Here is a 16,575-nt window from a genome sequence, read left to right as displayed (position 1 = left end):
CGCCCCTGATATGCACCAGGGCTGACTCCCTGAGGAGGACACATTCCTACCTCTGCACCCGGGCTGGCGGGAAATTAGATCGTTAAGGAGGTGTACACCCCCAGAAGGCTAGCCACGCCTCTAGGGTGGGCAGCCCGGTCTGTACACCGGAAGAAGGGTTCTGCTATTTTTTGAAGTGGCAGAATACAAATGTTTGAAGTAGAAAAGATGGCCCACACCCCCTGATGTGGACATCAACAGCAGCCCTGGTGTTGTGTTTTTGCGTCTTTTTTCCTCACAGCTTTTTTCATGTTGTCCTCCCATAAGAGTGGGACTTGTCTCGGTTTTACAAAAGGATAAATACATTTTATCAGTGATTCATTATACTGTCCATAATCAGGTAAATACCAATAATTGCATTCAATGCGCTTTGTTTCTGTGCAAATATAAATGCACTCTGTAGGTATAGTCAGAATGGAATGACTTGCTGGCGGAATACAGGGAACAATACAATTCAACTTTGAAGCTCTGTTAGAGATAATTCAGGTTAATGAAGTTGAATTATTAACTATGTTCGCATATGAAGTCAGGGGCTTCAGATATTCAGATATGAAAATTGTTAGATAGAAGTGTTATGCTGATACTTCATAATAGAATATAAAATAGAATTAAAAATATATGTAATATCTACATGGCATACTTATATCATCAGTTCATGCTACTAATGCAGTGTGATATAACTTTGTTTTTACAATGCATTTTCTAATCCTTTAATCATTACATTTAGATATTAGATGGAAAAATAAGTTCTGGGGCAAGTCAATGGAAATACTGCCATTCGGAACAGTGAATGTAGCACTTCCAAAGTAAGTTGCTGGTGATTTTTCTGTGATTAATTCTGTCAATGTTGAAATTTTAAATTTCTGTTTTGGATCCAACCATGCCTAAACGATGTGACTATGTTTCAATCACCATGACTAGAGTTGCATTCTATACGTGCTTCAGTTTATTTTCATGTACTGCTCTGCAGAAGAGAAATCAGTGCTTGTGTATTGATTTGATAGTAATAGGTGGCTATGATGTTCATTTGTGGTAAGCACTATATAAGTACTCTTAGCATCTTACAATCACAGCTAGGATTTATACTCTGAAGTTTACCCAATCTAAGGATATACTGCCATGCATACAAGTAGATGAGGAAAAACACTACCAAAGCATACAGTCTTTGACTTCATTTTGCGCATAATATCAAAATGTAATCCATAGGATTTCTTTATTGAACAATTTTTAGCTCCACCAATCAAGTTCATTTAGTAGAGGATTTTGGACTACCGATGTCTCGATTAACATCAAAGAGTGACAGTAAATTGTCCATAATGTATATATAGAGCAGTATCCAGAGATTACTAGCAAGTGTAGCATACTTCTTCCTGCCACTTCCATTTTTATAGTATCAGTGCACAATTTAATCCTCGCCTCTCCAATGAGACCTGATAATACCTTTAGTCTTATAGCAAGGAGATGAAACATAGGGCAGTTCGAAAGTCAAATTCAACAATTTTGTAACAGAATAGCTGTTGGAACCTAAATATGTCAGGTCACCTAGGGTAGCCTGGCCTAGGGTAAGACAAAATCACTAGAGGCACATGTGTAAAGGTTGCAGACCACCCAGCAGTAATTCAATGCAATAACACGCAAAAATGACACTACACCAAAATTTGTGTAAAAATACGAGCTTGTTTATAAAAATATTCTCTGCTCTCTTGTCTTCAGATATCACAGTTCAGTACATTACATTTATCCATGAAATTATGAAGATGTTCAAAGTTGCCAAATTATGTCATTAATCAGCATTAACAGCACATTACATTAGTCTCCAAACTTTGCTAGACTTGACTCCTCTGAAGGGTTTTATACCTTTACCCCCTCTCCACCTTTGACTCCAGAAGAATGGGGTAGCCTCACTCACTTTAGTTCCTCTAAGCAAGGGGGGGTTGGAATATAGTTATTTAATCACAAAACGGGGAACATCCTACATTCAAAGTTAAGTTTCAGAAGATCCTTTCAAGAAACTAGATGGGCATTACCCAGTACTAGCCCAATCCTAATATAGCCAACCGGAAGTCTTTGCTCCTTTAAGAGAGATGCTAAAGCCTCCAAGTTCCCCCTCACGACCTCTCCTTACTTTGTTTTATGTTGGGCCCACCGGCCGGTGTCTCCGTTTGCTGGGGGGGAAAAAGACAAAAGGACCCAGACTCCTCCGGCCGAAGTTGCGGCCCCTCGTCCCTCCTCCTCGTTAGCGCGGAGTCAGGGAAAAAAGACACACCAGTCGCACCTCTCCGCTTGAAGTGCGCTCTCCTTTGGAAACCGGGCCGCCCCGCTCCCTCTCTTCTCAGAGAAGCAGGGGCCCGCCTTGATGTAGCTCCCAGCGCTTAAGCGGGAAGCCCGGTGCTCGGCGGCTGCTCCCCGAAGATCTCCTCACCGGCTGCTGACAGGATTTCCCCCGCGAGGACGCAATCGCGCATGCGCGGGGAGTAAGCGGACCAGCCAACAGAGTCTGCTCCGCCTGCCTGACGCGGGTAGTGGCTCCGCAGCGGCCTGCTCGGTCCTAGGCCCCTCCTGTGATGGATCACTAGTTCAACTTGGAATATGCGCAGTGGCGCCGGGCACTATACATCTAGTCCCCTTTTTCTCTTTCTTAAAGCAGCGCTGTCACGGAAGCGCGATCAGCGCCCCAGGGGTCCCGCTCACGGCGGAATCAGGGAAGACGGCTCAGCCCCAATAACCCTGTCACCCCACTCTTTCTCCTCACGAGTGGGGAGGTTTGCTCACACGCTGCAGGACCAAACACCGGTAAGGGGGTCTCGGAGTCACACAGGGCAGGAACCTGCTTCACACCATGGAGAGAGGGGGTTAGAGGTGGAATCCCTCACATTTGGGCCCCCAGATCTCCAGTTACAGCAGTAATCCACTAACCCTCCATACTGGACAGGAACAGGTGCACAGGAGAACTCCTTGTTTGGTTCCCACAGCAGGGATCTCCGCAGCTCCACAGTCCACTGGGATTGACCCCTTCACCTATCTTGGGCACCTCCCTGACCAGGGTCAGCAGGACGAAACTAACTCGGCTAGGACAGCAGGAATGGGGGGCGGGGAACCCAGACAGAGGGCAACCCTTGTAGAGCAGTCCACCCTTAAGGACCCTACCCCTTCCAGACCTCAGCCTTCACTCTAGCTGTTCCTCACTGGCAAGACAAAATGGTTGCCCAGCATTCCGCCTTTTATAGGCTGACCCTCAGAGGTCCAGATGGAACCAGAAGGTTCTGGAATGCCCTACTCTATCCTATGGGACAGGTTCTAGGTATGTCAGTTCTGACAGTTGGTAGCCACCATTTTGTGACTCCAAAGAAATTCCTGTCAGGAAAGGCCTCTAGGCCTGAGGTGAAAAACTATAAGGGCGAAAGAGTACCTATGCCCCAGACCAACACCTTGAAAAATCTAGTGGACACAAAAAAAATGAATAAGGGTATGAGGGGCAAAAAGGGGACAAAATAAATAATAAATTGGAGGGACTACGCAAAAGGCCAGACAGGTCTAACACACGTCCCCCCCAGCTGAAAGTGGGGAGAACTACCCAACCCCTTGGGAGTCCTCAATACTAAGGCGGAAATACCTGGAGAGACCGTCTGCATTGGCGTGGTCCACTCCAGGCCGATGTTCCACCCGGAAGTCCATTCCCTGTAGGGAGATGGACCATCTCAGCAACTTGGGATTCTCCCCCTTCATCTGCATTAGCCAACGAAGGGGTCGGTGGTCAGTCTGAACCAGGAAGTGCGAGCCAAACAGGTATGGCCGCAGCTTCTTCAGAGCCCACACCACCGCAAAAGCTTCCCTGTCAATGGCACTCCACTTCTGTTCCCGGGGAAGTAGTCTCCTGGAGAGGAAGACTACAGGCTGATCCAGGCCCTCTTCATTCAGTTGCGATAACACTGCCCCAATGCCATGTTCTGATGCATCTGTCTGGACAATGAACTCCTTGGAGAAGTCTGGGGCCCTCAGGACCGGTGCTGCACACATTGCCTGCTTCAACTTTTCAAAGGCTTGCTGACAAGCCTCCGTCCAAACTACCCGTCGAGGTTGTTTCTTTGAGGTGAGCTCTGTGAGGGGCACTACAATTGTGCCATACCCCTTCACAAAGCGACGGTAGTAGCCTGTGAGACCCAGGAAAGCTCGTACCTCAGTCTGTGTCTTGGGGGGTTCCCAGGCCATGATTGCCTCAATCTTTGCCTGCAGGGGCTGCACTGTCCCCCTACCCACCAAGTGTCCAAGGTACACAACCGACCCCTGTCCAATCTGGCATTTGCTGGCCTTGATTGTCAATCCAGCTTGTTTCAGGGCCTGGAGAACTGCTTGCAAATGTTGCAAATGGTCCTCCCAACTGCTACTGAAGACAGCAATGTCATCCAGGTAAGCAGCAGAGAAACCCTCCATTCCGGAGAGGACCTGATTCACCAGCCGCTGAAATGTGGCAGGGGCATTTTTGATCCCAAAGGGCATCACGCAAAATTGGAAGTGTCCCTCAGGCGTGGAGAAGGCTGACCTTTCCTTTGCTCCATCTGTCAAGGAGATCTGCCAGTACCCTGAAGTGAGGTCAAAGGTACTTAGGTATTGGGCAGCCCCTAGCCGGTCAATTAACTCATCCGCCCTAGGGATCGGATGGGCATCAGTTTTTGTAACTGAGTTCAGTCCCCGGTAATCCACACAGAACCTCAGTTCTGGCGTGGTGCCCGGTGGAGCGGCTTTTGGCACTAGCACCACCGGACTGGACCAAGGGCTGTTGGAAGGTTCTATCACTCCTAGCTCTAGCATCTTGGCAACTTCTTCATGGATGCTAGCCTTCACCTTGTCTGACAGCTGGTAGGTCTTTGACTTCACTGGTGGGCTGTCTCCTGTGTCCACATCATGGGTACACAGGTGGGTTCTTCCCGGGACAAGGGAGAACAACGAGGAGTACTGCTCCAATACCTGGCGGCAATCCTCTCGCTGCTCAGGAGTTAGGGATGGGGAGAGATTCACTCCCTCCACCGACCCATCCTTCTCTTGAGACGAGAAGAGATCAGGGAGAGGCTCGCTTTCTGCTTCCTCGGCACCATCAGTCACCATCATCAGGATGACCTCTGGCCTCTCATGGTGGGGTTTGAGGCGATTGGCATGCAGCACCCGTAGGGGCTGTCGAGGGGTCTTAAGATCCACCACATAGGTGGCCTTACCCTTCTTTTCCAACACCTCAAAGGGGCCAGCCCAACGATCTTGAAGGGCACTTAGCTCTCCAGGTTCCATCACCCACACTTTCTGGCCAGGCTCCAACTCCACCGGGTGAGCATTGTGGTCGTACCATTCCTTCATTACTGCCTGGCTGGCCTCCAAGTTGTCAGAAGCTTGCTTCCACAACTTTGCCATTTGGCTCCGGAAGGCCAGCATGTAGCTCACCACATCCTGAGGAGGCTTTCTGAGAGACTTTTCCCATCCATCCTTCACCAGGCTGAGAGGTCCACGCACAGGGTGCCCGTACAACAGTTCAAAAGGGCTGAAGCCCACTCCCTTCTGCGGCACTTCTCGGTAGGAGAACAGCAAACAGGGCAGGAGGACGTCCCATTTCCTCCGTAGGCTCTCAGGCAGACTTCTTATCATGCCCTTCAGGGTCTTATTGAACCTCTCTACCAGTCCATTGGACTGGGGGTGGTATGGAGTGGTGAACCGGTAGGTCACTCCACACTCCTTCCACATTGCCCGCATGTACGCTGACATAAAGTTGGTCCCCCTGTCGGACACAACTTCCTTGGGAAAACCCACTCGGGTAAAGATCCCCATCAGGGCCCTAGCCACCACAGGTGCAGTGACAGTCCTCAGAGGGATTGCCTCTGGGTACCGTGTGGCATGATCCACCAGAACCAGGATGAACCTGTGACCAGCTGTTGTTGGTGGATCCAATGGCCCTACAATGTCGATGCCCACCCTTTCAAAGGGGGTGCTAACGACAGGAAGTGGTTCCAGGGGAGCTTTCAGCTTCACCCCTGTTTTCCCACTGGCTTGGCAGGTGACACACGTCCTACAGTAGGTGTTAGACGCCACTTTCATCTGAGGCCAGTAAAAGTGGAGGACAAGCCGAGCAAAGGTCTTGTCCTGACCTAAGTGTCCTGCCAAGGGTATAGCATGAGCCAATTCCAGCAGAAAGGCTCGGTATTGTTGCGGGACTACCAAGGCCCTTGATGAACCAGGTAAGGGTACCTTGGGTTCATTGTAGAGGAGTCTCCCAGTAAATATGGTAGTGTCCCGTAACATCACCTGCTGCCTGGGCTTCAGCCTGTCGCCTCAGTCTCTCCAGGGTAGGGCACTCCCTCTGCCCCTTACAGAATTCCTCTCTAGTAGGCCCCCCCTCCACATGCCACTCAGCAGGGATGGGTAGGTCCTCCAGAGAGACTACTTCCCCCTCCACGGACACCTGGTCCACCACCGCAGGTGGCCGATCTGTCACATGGGGTGTGGAAGCCGAAGCAGGCTCTTCCTGTCTTCGGGTCTGTCCCTTTTTGGCAGCGGGTTGGGCCTTTGTTCCAGGCTCCAACCCAGGCGAACTCCCTCTCCGGGCAGTCGCAGACCTTGTGCTCACACAGGCCCAGTCAGGTGTACCCAGCATCGCAGAGTGCGTCCGGTATTCCACCTCTCTCCAAGCGTTGTGCTCCATATCATTCCCCAGCAGACAATCAACTGGCACGGCAGGGCTTACGGCAACTCAAAGTGAACCTGCAACCCCTTCCCACTCAAAGGGAACCTCAGCCACGGGATAGTGGCCCATTCTGCCGTCAGCCATCGCGGCGGGGTGGAGTACATTGGGAACCACCTGCTCTGGAGACACCAGTTGACTTCTCACCATAGTCATACTGGCTCCAGTATCTCTCAGAGCCTCCCCTCTCTGGCCATTGATGGTGATCCATTGCCCATACTAAACAGTATTTGGGGGCACCTGGATCTTAGGAACCATCTCCCGTTCCCCCAGGGACACTAAGGTGACACCCGCCCACTCACCCCCCTTATCTAAGGGCAACTCCTCCCCGAGCGCTACACTAGCTACTCCCGGTGGTTTTCCTCCGGTGGGAGGGGGTGGTCTCTTTGGGCATCTGACATCTCCCTTATAATGTCCAACACCACCACACTCGAAGCAGTGGAGAACCCTTGGCTGCTGGCTTTGGCCAGGATTAGGGTTCCTGGGCGGGTTTGCCTTAGGGGTGAAACCTGTTCCCTTTCCCTGGAAATTGTTTTGGGGACCTTTAGGGAACTCCAGCTTTTTATCTCCCCCCTCCTTCTTCTGAGGGGCGCCCTGTCCGGCCTTTTGGGAATCCCCTCCAGTCCCCTTTGAGGACACCCGGGTACTTGCCCAGATGTCCGCCTCCTCTGCAAGCTTCCAGGGATTGGTCAGCTTGCTGTCCACCAGGTGTTGGCGCAGCTCGGGAAAGCATTTCTCGAGGAGGTGCTCTTTCAAAAATAGATCATACAACCCCTCATAATCCTTCACCTCACTGCCCTTGACCCAGCCCTCTAATGCCTTTCTTGCATAGTCAAGGAAGTCCACCCAGTTCTGGGTGCTTAACTTGTGGCTCCCCCTGAACTTCTGGCGATACTTTTCTGGGGTTAATCCAAACTTCCTGATCAATGCTAGCTTCATGGTGGGGTAGTTGGTTTGCTCCTCTGGTTCCAGGGCCAGCAAGGTGTCCCGACCAGTAGGAGGCATGTACTTATACAACCCACCCCCCCAGTGCTTCTCCTGGATCCCATGGGCTCTTAAGGAGACCTCATAGGCTGCCAGCCACTTGGCTATGTCATCCCCCTGACTATAGCTGGCAATTATATCCTTAGGCAGGTAGGGTCTGGACTCCCTGGTTGGTTCTCTGGTTTCGCTGCCACCATTTGGAGTCGGAAAGGGTCCCCGTTGCAGGGCCTGGAGTTCTAACTCTTTTAGTTTGAATTCATGAGCCATTCTCCGCTCTTCCTTCTCCTGTTCTAACCTCCTCCCCTCCCTCTTTTCTTCCAACTCCATTTTTGCTATTTCCCACCTTAACAGTCTATCCTCTCTCCTGTCAGCTAACTCGGTTTCTGACAACCCTCTCGATGACACACTGCTGCCCTCCCGTGAGGTTGCCTTGGGGCTGATTGACATCTCACCCACCCCCGGGGGACATTCCGCAGTCCTATCAATGACAGTACCTCTGTCCAATTCCTCCTCTTCCACCGTTCCCTCCTCATTGCGCGCTTCCACCCAAGCCCTCAAACTGGTCTGGAGTTCCCCCTTCTTGGCACCACGCTTAAAGAACACTCCCAATTGTTGACAGAAATCTTTTAGCTGGGCCAATGAATAAGTGTCCAGTTTTTCCAGTGCAAATTTTGCAAAAGGCAACACAAGGTTAACCGCACAAAAAGAATAGAGTTGCAAGGGCAACCTGAAGCTACCTCCACCCCACCACCAGGAACAAATTTGGAAAAACAAAAGTAAAAATTAGGAGGGCCGCTAGGAGAAAACTCCAGGTGTAGGCTAGTGGATTACACTAAATTACTACAGAGTAGTTGCAACCACAGTCAAGATCCCACCGCTAGACACCAACATGTTGGAACCTAAATATGTCAGGTCACCTAGGGTAGCCTGGCCTAGGGTAAGACAAAATCACTAGAGGCACATGTGTAAAGGTTGCAGACCACCCAGCAGTAATTCAATGCAATAACACGCAAAAATGACACTACACCAAAATTTGTGTAAAAATACGAGCTTGTTTATAAAAATATTCTCTGCTGTCTTGTCTTCAGATATCACAGTTCAGTACATTACATTTATCCATGAAATTATGAAGATGTTCAAAGTTGCCAAATTATGTCATTAATCAGCATTAACAGCACATTACATTAGTCTCCAAACTTTGCTAGACTTGACTCCTCTGAAGGGTTTTATACCTTTACCCCCTCTCCACCTTTGACTCCAGAAGAATGGGCTAGCCTCACTCACTTTAGTTTCTCTAAGCAATGGGGGGTTGGAATATAGTTATTTAATCACAAAACGGGGAACATCCTACATTCAAAGTTAAGTTTCAGAAGATCCTTTCAAGAAACTAGATGGGCATTACCCAGTACTAGCCCAATCCTAATATAGCCAACCGGAAGTCTTTGCTCCTTTAAGAGAGATGCTAAAGCCTCCAAGTTCCCCCTCACGACCTCTCCTTACTTTGTTTTATGTTGGGCCCACCGGCCGGTGTCTCCGTTTGCTGGGGGGGAAAAAGACAAAAGGACCCAGACTCCTCCGGCCGAAGTTGCGGCCCCTCGTCCCTCCTCCTCGTTAGCGCGGAGTCAGGGAAAGAGGACACACCAGTCGCACCTCTCCGCTTGAAGTGCGCTCTCCTTTGGAAAACGGGCCGCCCCGCTCCCTCTTTTCTCAGAGAAGCAGGGGCCCGCCTTGATGTAGCTCCCAGCGCTTAAGCGGGAAGCCCGGTGCTCGGCGGCTGCTCCCCGAAGATCTCCTCACCGGCTGCTGACAGGATTTCCCCCGCGAGGACGCAATCGCGCATGCGCGGGGAGTAAGCGGACGAGCCAACAGAGTCTGCTCCGCCTGCCTGACGCGGGTAGTGGCTCCGCAGCGGCCTGCTCGGTCCTAGGCCCCTCCTGTGATGGATCACCAGTTCAACTTGGAATATGCGCAGTGGCGCCGGGCACTATACAGCTAGTCCCATTTTTCTCTTTCTTAAAGCAGCGCTGTCACGGAAGCGCGATCAGCGCCCCAGGGGTCCCGCTCACGGCGGAATCAGGGAAGACGGCTCAGCCCCAATAACCCTGTCACCCCACTCTTTCTCCTCACGAGTGGGGAGGTTTGCTCACACGCTGCAGGACCAAACACCGGTAAGGGGGTCTCGGCGTCACACAGGGCAGGAACCTGCTTCACACCATGGAGAGAGGGGGTTAGAGGTGGAATCCTTCACATTTGGGCCCCCAGATCTCCAGTTACAGCAGTAATCCACTAACCCTCCATACTGGACAGGAACAGGTGCACAGGAGAACTCCTTGTTTGGTTCCCACAGCAGGGATCTCCGCATCTCCACAGTCCACTGGGATTGACCCCTTCACCTAACTTGGGCACCTCCCTGACCGAATCAGCAGGACGAAACTAACTCGGCTTGGACAGCAGGAATGGGGGGCGGGGAACCAAGACAGAGGGCAACCCTTGTAGAGCAGTCCACCCTTAAGGACCCTACCCCTTCCAGACCTCAGCCTTCACTCTAGCTGTTCCTCACTGGCAAGACAAAATGGTTGCCCAGCATTCCGCCTTTTATAGGCTGACCCTCAGAGGTCCAGAAGGGACCAGACGGTTCTGGAATGCCCTACTCTATCCTATGGGACAGGTTCTAGGTATGTCAGTTCTGACAGTTGGTAGCCACCATTTTGTGACTCCAAAGAAATTCCTGTCAGGAAAGGCCTCTAGGCCTGAGGTGAAAAACTGTAAGGGCGAAAGAGCACCAGACCAACACCTTGAAAAATCTAGTGGACACAAAAAAAATGAATAAGGGTATGAGGGGCAAAAAGGGGACAAAATAAATAATAAATTGGAGGGACTACGCAAAAGGCCAGACAGGTCTAACAATAGCCATCTTTGGGCCTGTAGTTACTGCACCCACAACTGAGCATAGGATGAAATATCTCCACCAAAGTACCGCTCGTAGTGGTATTTTCCCAGAATTTAGAAGTGAGTCACAGAGAAATCTGGTGTAACTTGTGATACCTTAGTACCAGTACCACAACCAAAACACCTTACTGTAAAGTAACCATGTAGGTTTGTTCTTAAAGGACAATAATAATAATACTACGCTCATAATTAATCCCTTGGATTCCTTCTTCTCATGGATGTAGTACTTAGTTCAAATGATAAACATGTTTTAATGTGGGATCCATCAGTAACATTTTATAAAATTTCCCTGAGATGCTGTGAACTTTGTGTATTTGGTCAATATGTTGTCAAGAACCTGGCTTACTCTCTGCTCTACTCTTATATTGAGACATTTATTCAGTACTGTTCTTTTATTTTATCAATCAATATTTTTTGACTATCCTTGAGGTCAGAACTTCTTCTAGCTTCTTTTAGTATCCTTTTCTTGCAAAGCGTGCAGGCATTTCATCAGCAGCTTTCTGATTATCAATGTCTAATGCACAACTGTAATCTGCACGAGCAAATACACTGTAAGGCATTGCTTTAATCGAACTACTTGGAGGACAGGTATGGGCTTCTCAAAAATTATGTATGTAAACTGTTTTTTTCAAAGTTCATTTTAGGGTTAAAAAATTCAAAACAATCTTTAAGATGTAACTTGAAATGTTAAGACCATTAGGATTATTGTTTGCCATCATTATATGCTAACGTAGTCTATTCTGACTTGAGCTCCAACCAAGAATATGCTAACAATGGTCCTGAGCTAAATAGGTGCATCCTTGTAATAGTTTTCTGGGTCCAAACTCCAAGAATACATTTACAGAGACAAGCAAAGAGAGAGTGGGATGAGGAAAGATGGAAGGACCTGTTACAGGCATGCAATGGGAGGAATATGACCCAATTTTGGCACCTAGTTAAATGGGGTAATAGTCTGCAGTCACAGACACCGAGTAATTATGTTGTACCAGAACTATGGGTGACGTATTTTGAAGCACAGTTTAAGTCATCTCATAGTAGTGAGGAGATCGCTCAGCCTATTTTACTTAACGAACCATTGAATTTTACCTGTAGAGAGGGAGAGTCTGTGTAGTCCCGAGTGGCAGAGCCCCGGGGCCCGACTGCATTCCAGCAGACCTGTTTAGACAAGATAAAGATCTATGGGTCCCATACATAAAGTTTTTAGCAAATGCTATAGTAAGCGGAGCCCCGCTCCCGGAATCCTGGTCGGGGCAGAGATCTTACCGATATATAAGAAGGGGGATTGTTCTAAACCAGCGAATTATAGACCCATCAGTCTTATTGACGCTGTTCAGAAGATCGCAGCCAGACTAGTGCTTGGGCGGATACAGGGCTGGATGACCGAAACCAGTATTTTAACCCCTCTACAGGCAGAATTTCGGTCACACACAGGCACTCTCGATCAGGCCTTTAGGTTTGTATTAATTTATTGGAAGGAGGTGGTTTTAGGCGGGGGTATGCTCTTTGCGGCTTTTGTGGATTTAAAATCCGCTTTTGATCTTGTTCTTTGGGCGAAATTGTGGAAGGCATTATTGGAAATGGGGATGCCCCCATGTTTGGTTACTATTTTGGTCAAATTTCATGAATGTACCTATGCGCTGGTTCGTTGGGGCAAACCAGGAGAGACCACAGAAAGGTTTTTGGTCTCTAAAGGGGTTCGACAGGGGTGTGTGCTGGCTCCTACCTTGTTTTCTTTATTTATAAATGGGGTAGTCCAGTACTTTGTAAATCATCCAACTGATGCGCCAATGTTAGCTGGCATGATCGCGGACAACACCTTGCTTATATCCAAAACGAGACAGGGGCTACAGGCGGCACTATCTCAGTTTGAGGTGTTTTGCCGCGAACATGAGCTAGTGGTTAATGTAGGGAAGACAAAGTTTATGGTGCTCCATAAGACTAAGCCCATCAAAGCTAGTGTTTACATGGATGGTGCTCTTTTGGAGCAAACAGACGTGTTTACCTACTTGGGTGTCACATTTAATGATAAACTTAGTTGGAAGCCCCAAGTTGAAATGCTGGCATTAAAGCATGCTAAGTTGGCCGGTGCCCTGATCAAGGAACATGGGTTGTCCCAAACCAAACCTATTGCACCCATTTCAAAGATATATACAACCAAAATTAGCCCAGCCATCTTATATGGTGCCGAAATTTGGGGTTTTAGTAATTTATCTCCACTTTCTATAGCTCAACATAAGTTTATGAGATCTATAGTCGGTCTACCACAATCGTCACCCCTATTTACCCTGCTCCTTGACCTGGGCTGTTATGCTTGGGAAGATGTAGCACGTTATAGACCGTTGGCATTGTGGAGGCGTCTCTGGATTAATCCGGAACTCTCCTTGTATGCCAAGGCCTTATTGGAAGTTAGGAGGTTGAGTCCATCACATAAGATCCCATGACTGACTACAATCAAGTCCCTGTTGACTGAAATGGGGATGAGCAATCTTTGGGATCAGCCAGAGGCTGCGGAATTTCCATCGAAAAAGACCTACTGAGCAGCATATTGGGAGTTGGTTAAAACTAAGAGATTCTCTTCTCACATACGTTAGTCATTATCGAGGGATTTCCTCGTTATTAAGGACAAAGCCATTTTGGAAGATTATTGGGATCTTATTACCAAGCCTCATGATCGCAAGCACTATCATCAGTTCAGAATTGGCACACTACCTTTACGATGTTTTACAAGTAAATGGAGCCCTGCTAGTAGTGATAAGTGTGCATTCTGTCAAGATCATAGTGAGAATATAGATCACTTCCTGTTTGTTTGCCCTGCCTACCATCAGCCAAGGAGAATCTGGCTCAAACCAGTTTGTTGGCCCATGAACTCTAGATCGGCGATGGTTGCAAGGAGAATTTTAAAATCAGACACCTCCAACCTCGTTGTAATTGGTGTGTCAAAGTTTTTGAGTTGGGCATGGGCCATACGCAACAAAAACGGGGGGGGGGGGAATAGCAGTTGTATAAAGAGTAAAGAGGGACCTATTTAAGAAGGGGCTTGAGTTGGGTATTGTAATACCCTGGTATGGTTTGGAAGATGACTTGCCCTTTGGTAAAATAATTGATGTTGAATTAAGTCTGTATGCTGGTTTATATATTTAATTCTTTTTTAAATAACTGTTTTTATATGCTCATGTATATATATTTATTTATTAACTTATGATGATGTGGTATCAAGATTTATATCTTTTGATAATTATGGTGCATTTTAAGTGAAGGAATGTTTTAATTCTGGGTGACATTGTCTTTGATGATGAATAATCGCAATAAACGCTTAATGAATTAAATTGAATTGAATACATTTACTAAAAAAAAATAGCAATCGTCACATTCTCCTTTTAGGTTGTGCATGCATCATATGTTGCTTGCTACCATAATCTTGTGGCTTTGTACTACTCTACCATGGGTTACTGTTAATGCCTGCTCAGTGTCAGTCATTACATTTACTATTAGCTATTACATTTTGATACATAAACTCCAAGCATTCATTCACTACATAGTAATTAAAAAAAACTGTTGAAACAAATAAAAGCATTGTTTGATATAAAAACTTGTTATCATGTTACCTTAGCATCATGTATGCCTTCAGGATAGATTACATCTAACTCTATTTAAATATTCATCTTATGCATTTAACTTTTAAGTCAATCAAAAATAAATTAAGTTTCACTTTGTTAGTACAAGGCATTAGTCACAACATTCTCCCTTTTTAGCCTGCAAGCACACTTTGAAGTCTTCCCACTCTCTTAATGAAATGTTGTAAGTGAAACACTGAATGAGTATTGTACAGTTTTTATTACTTGGATCACCAAAACACATAGCAACTCACACATTTCTAAAGGTACATCCACATAATTAACTGTTAAGACAGTAAGTTGGATACTGAACCCTGGGCACTAAATTATAAAAGACCACTCTATCTTGTTCATCCCGTCTAAACACTGTGAACGTTATTACAATAACAAATAGCGTCCATCTTCACAGGTATCTTATTTTGTTATTCATAGGGTTCTGTAGAGAGGATAGGCACAAAAGAATCCTTCCATATTAGAGTATGCAAGAAAATGGTAGTTTTCCCATTCACCATTCATTTCCTCCCTAGGTGGTGGATGGGGAGGAAATACGAATGCCTGGTGAATGGTCCATTGTGTTGTCAACCATAGAGAGGGGAATTCTGTTTCCCTCCCTCTCTGAGGTTGGTTGAGATCAGTCTGGGCACACCTTCCCAGTCATCTGCCAGCAATGATGGAATAGGTATGGGGCATTCCTCGCCAGAGCTTTACCACCAGCAGAAACCTAGACCAGCCACCACTGCATCTTGTATGATGAAGTAGAGACATCTTTGCTGTTATAGACCATTAATTGTTTGGCAGATGCTTGTGCAATTAGGACCCACGCCTTTTCTGTACCCTAACTTTTGACATACCTGAGGTCTAAGGCCTCTGTGCCTTACCTGCGACAGCCATTACGTGTATCTGATACTACTTAGGTCAAACCTGCAGCTGTGTACACAAGAATTATTTTCCCATTAAAATTGCACCTATATAGCGCTGGCTAGACCCGGAGGTATCAGAGCGCTTTACAGAAAGTTACAGGTTACATAGTTACATCAATTGCATCAAAAAATCACAGAGGGAAGTGAGGGGGAGGGAAGAAAACACAACGGGGAAACGAGGAAAACAGTGTCATATGACCGGCTGGGTAGGTGACGGCCTAAGGGGTGGGACCTAGGACAGACTCCTCTATAACCGCATATGACAGCCCCACCGGGCATCGGCTAAGGTTGCTTGTGCACCGAGGTAAGTACAAACAGTTTTGGTATCCGCCCAGAGTGCAGGTTACATAGTTGCATCAATTAAATCAAAGAATCAAGGAGGGAGGGGGAGGGAGGGAAACACCAAGGGGAAACGAGGAAAACAATGTCAAATGACCTGCTAGGTAGGTGACGGCCGAGGGGGTGAAACCAGGGCCAGACTCCTCTACAGCTGCATATGCCAGCTCCACTGGGAATCGGCCAAGGTTACTCGTGCACCGAGGTAAGTACAAACAGTTTTGGTATCTGCCCAGGGGGCATCGTTAAAGGTCCATCGAAAGTTGCACTGGGCATGGGCCATGTTGATCCGGCTCCATGCTATGCATAATGTTCATGGTTTCATTCCAGGGGCATCGTCACAGATCAATTGGCTGCACCCATCCTGGAGTTACTGGGAAACTAAGACTTACTGTAGGGTTGATAGTCGTCTGCCTGTCGTCTCCTCAGCCTCCCTGTGCTTGCTCTACACACCCAGGGGATGATTCAGGGCCGCGGCACAGGCAGCGGGATTGCCTCCACTTTTCCACGCTCTCTGGACCAGCCCTCTGCTTAATGAATGATCTCTGTGTTCCCACCCACGCTTTTCTGCAGCAGTGGGGCTCAGGGGTGTAATGATATGTCCCTACTAGCCAGTCACAGGTGCCCCAGTACAGCCCTATGTCTGCGCCGCGCTCCTCATCTGCCGTGGTCCTCCTATCCAGCGCTCGTGTAATTTAACAGGTATGCACACCCAGTCTGGCAGCTACTTTTCATCCCGCAGAGTTGCTGCTCAGTACTCCCTATGCTGTGGGGTTGGTCCAGTGCTTTCTCATCTCTCAGCACTGTATTTCAGGCTACGGAGCGCACGCTCCAGCGCTCCTCACATGGTCCACACATACCGGGTTCCCGATCGTCTGGTGTCCATTCACCACACCTCCCTGGTCTGCCGCGCACCTCCGCTGCCATCAGGGCCTGTCACCACGGCCCACATACGCCATTTTCTTGGCGCAACACAGCGCCACAATGTCCAGGAGATCACGCCTGTTAACCT

General features: G+C 48.1%; 1 protein-coding gene across 2 annotated transcripts in view; it reads left to right on the top strand.

Moving 5' to 3' along the window:
- OSBPL6 (oxysterol binding protein like 6) overlaps positions 1-16,575 on the top strand; it is a 755,438-nt gene that overhangs the window by 616,169 nt on the left and 122,694 nt on the right. For both annotated transcript variants that reach the window (XM_078681507.1, XM_078681506.1), the window contains one exon: positions 767-845. In XM_078681507.1, the coding sequence (XP_078537633.1) occupies positions 767-845 (79 nt within the window). The remainder of the gene's footprint in view (positions 1-766; positions 846-16,575) is intronic.

This window comes from Lissotriton helveticus, chromosome 3_1, assembly GCF_964261635.1.
Source record: "Lissotriton helveticus chromosome 3_1, aLisHel1.1, whole genome shotgun sequence".
NCBI lineage: Eukaryota > Metazoa > Chordata > Amphibia > Caudata > Salamandridae > Lissotriton > Lissotriton helveticus.
This window is presented reverse-complemented; position numbering and strand designations above follow the sequence as displayed.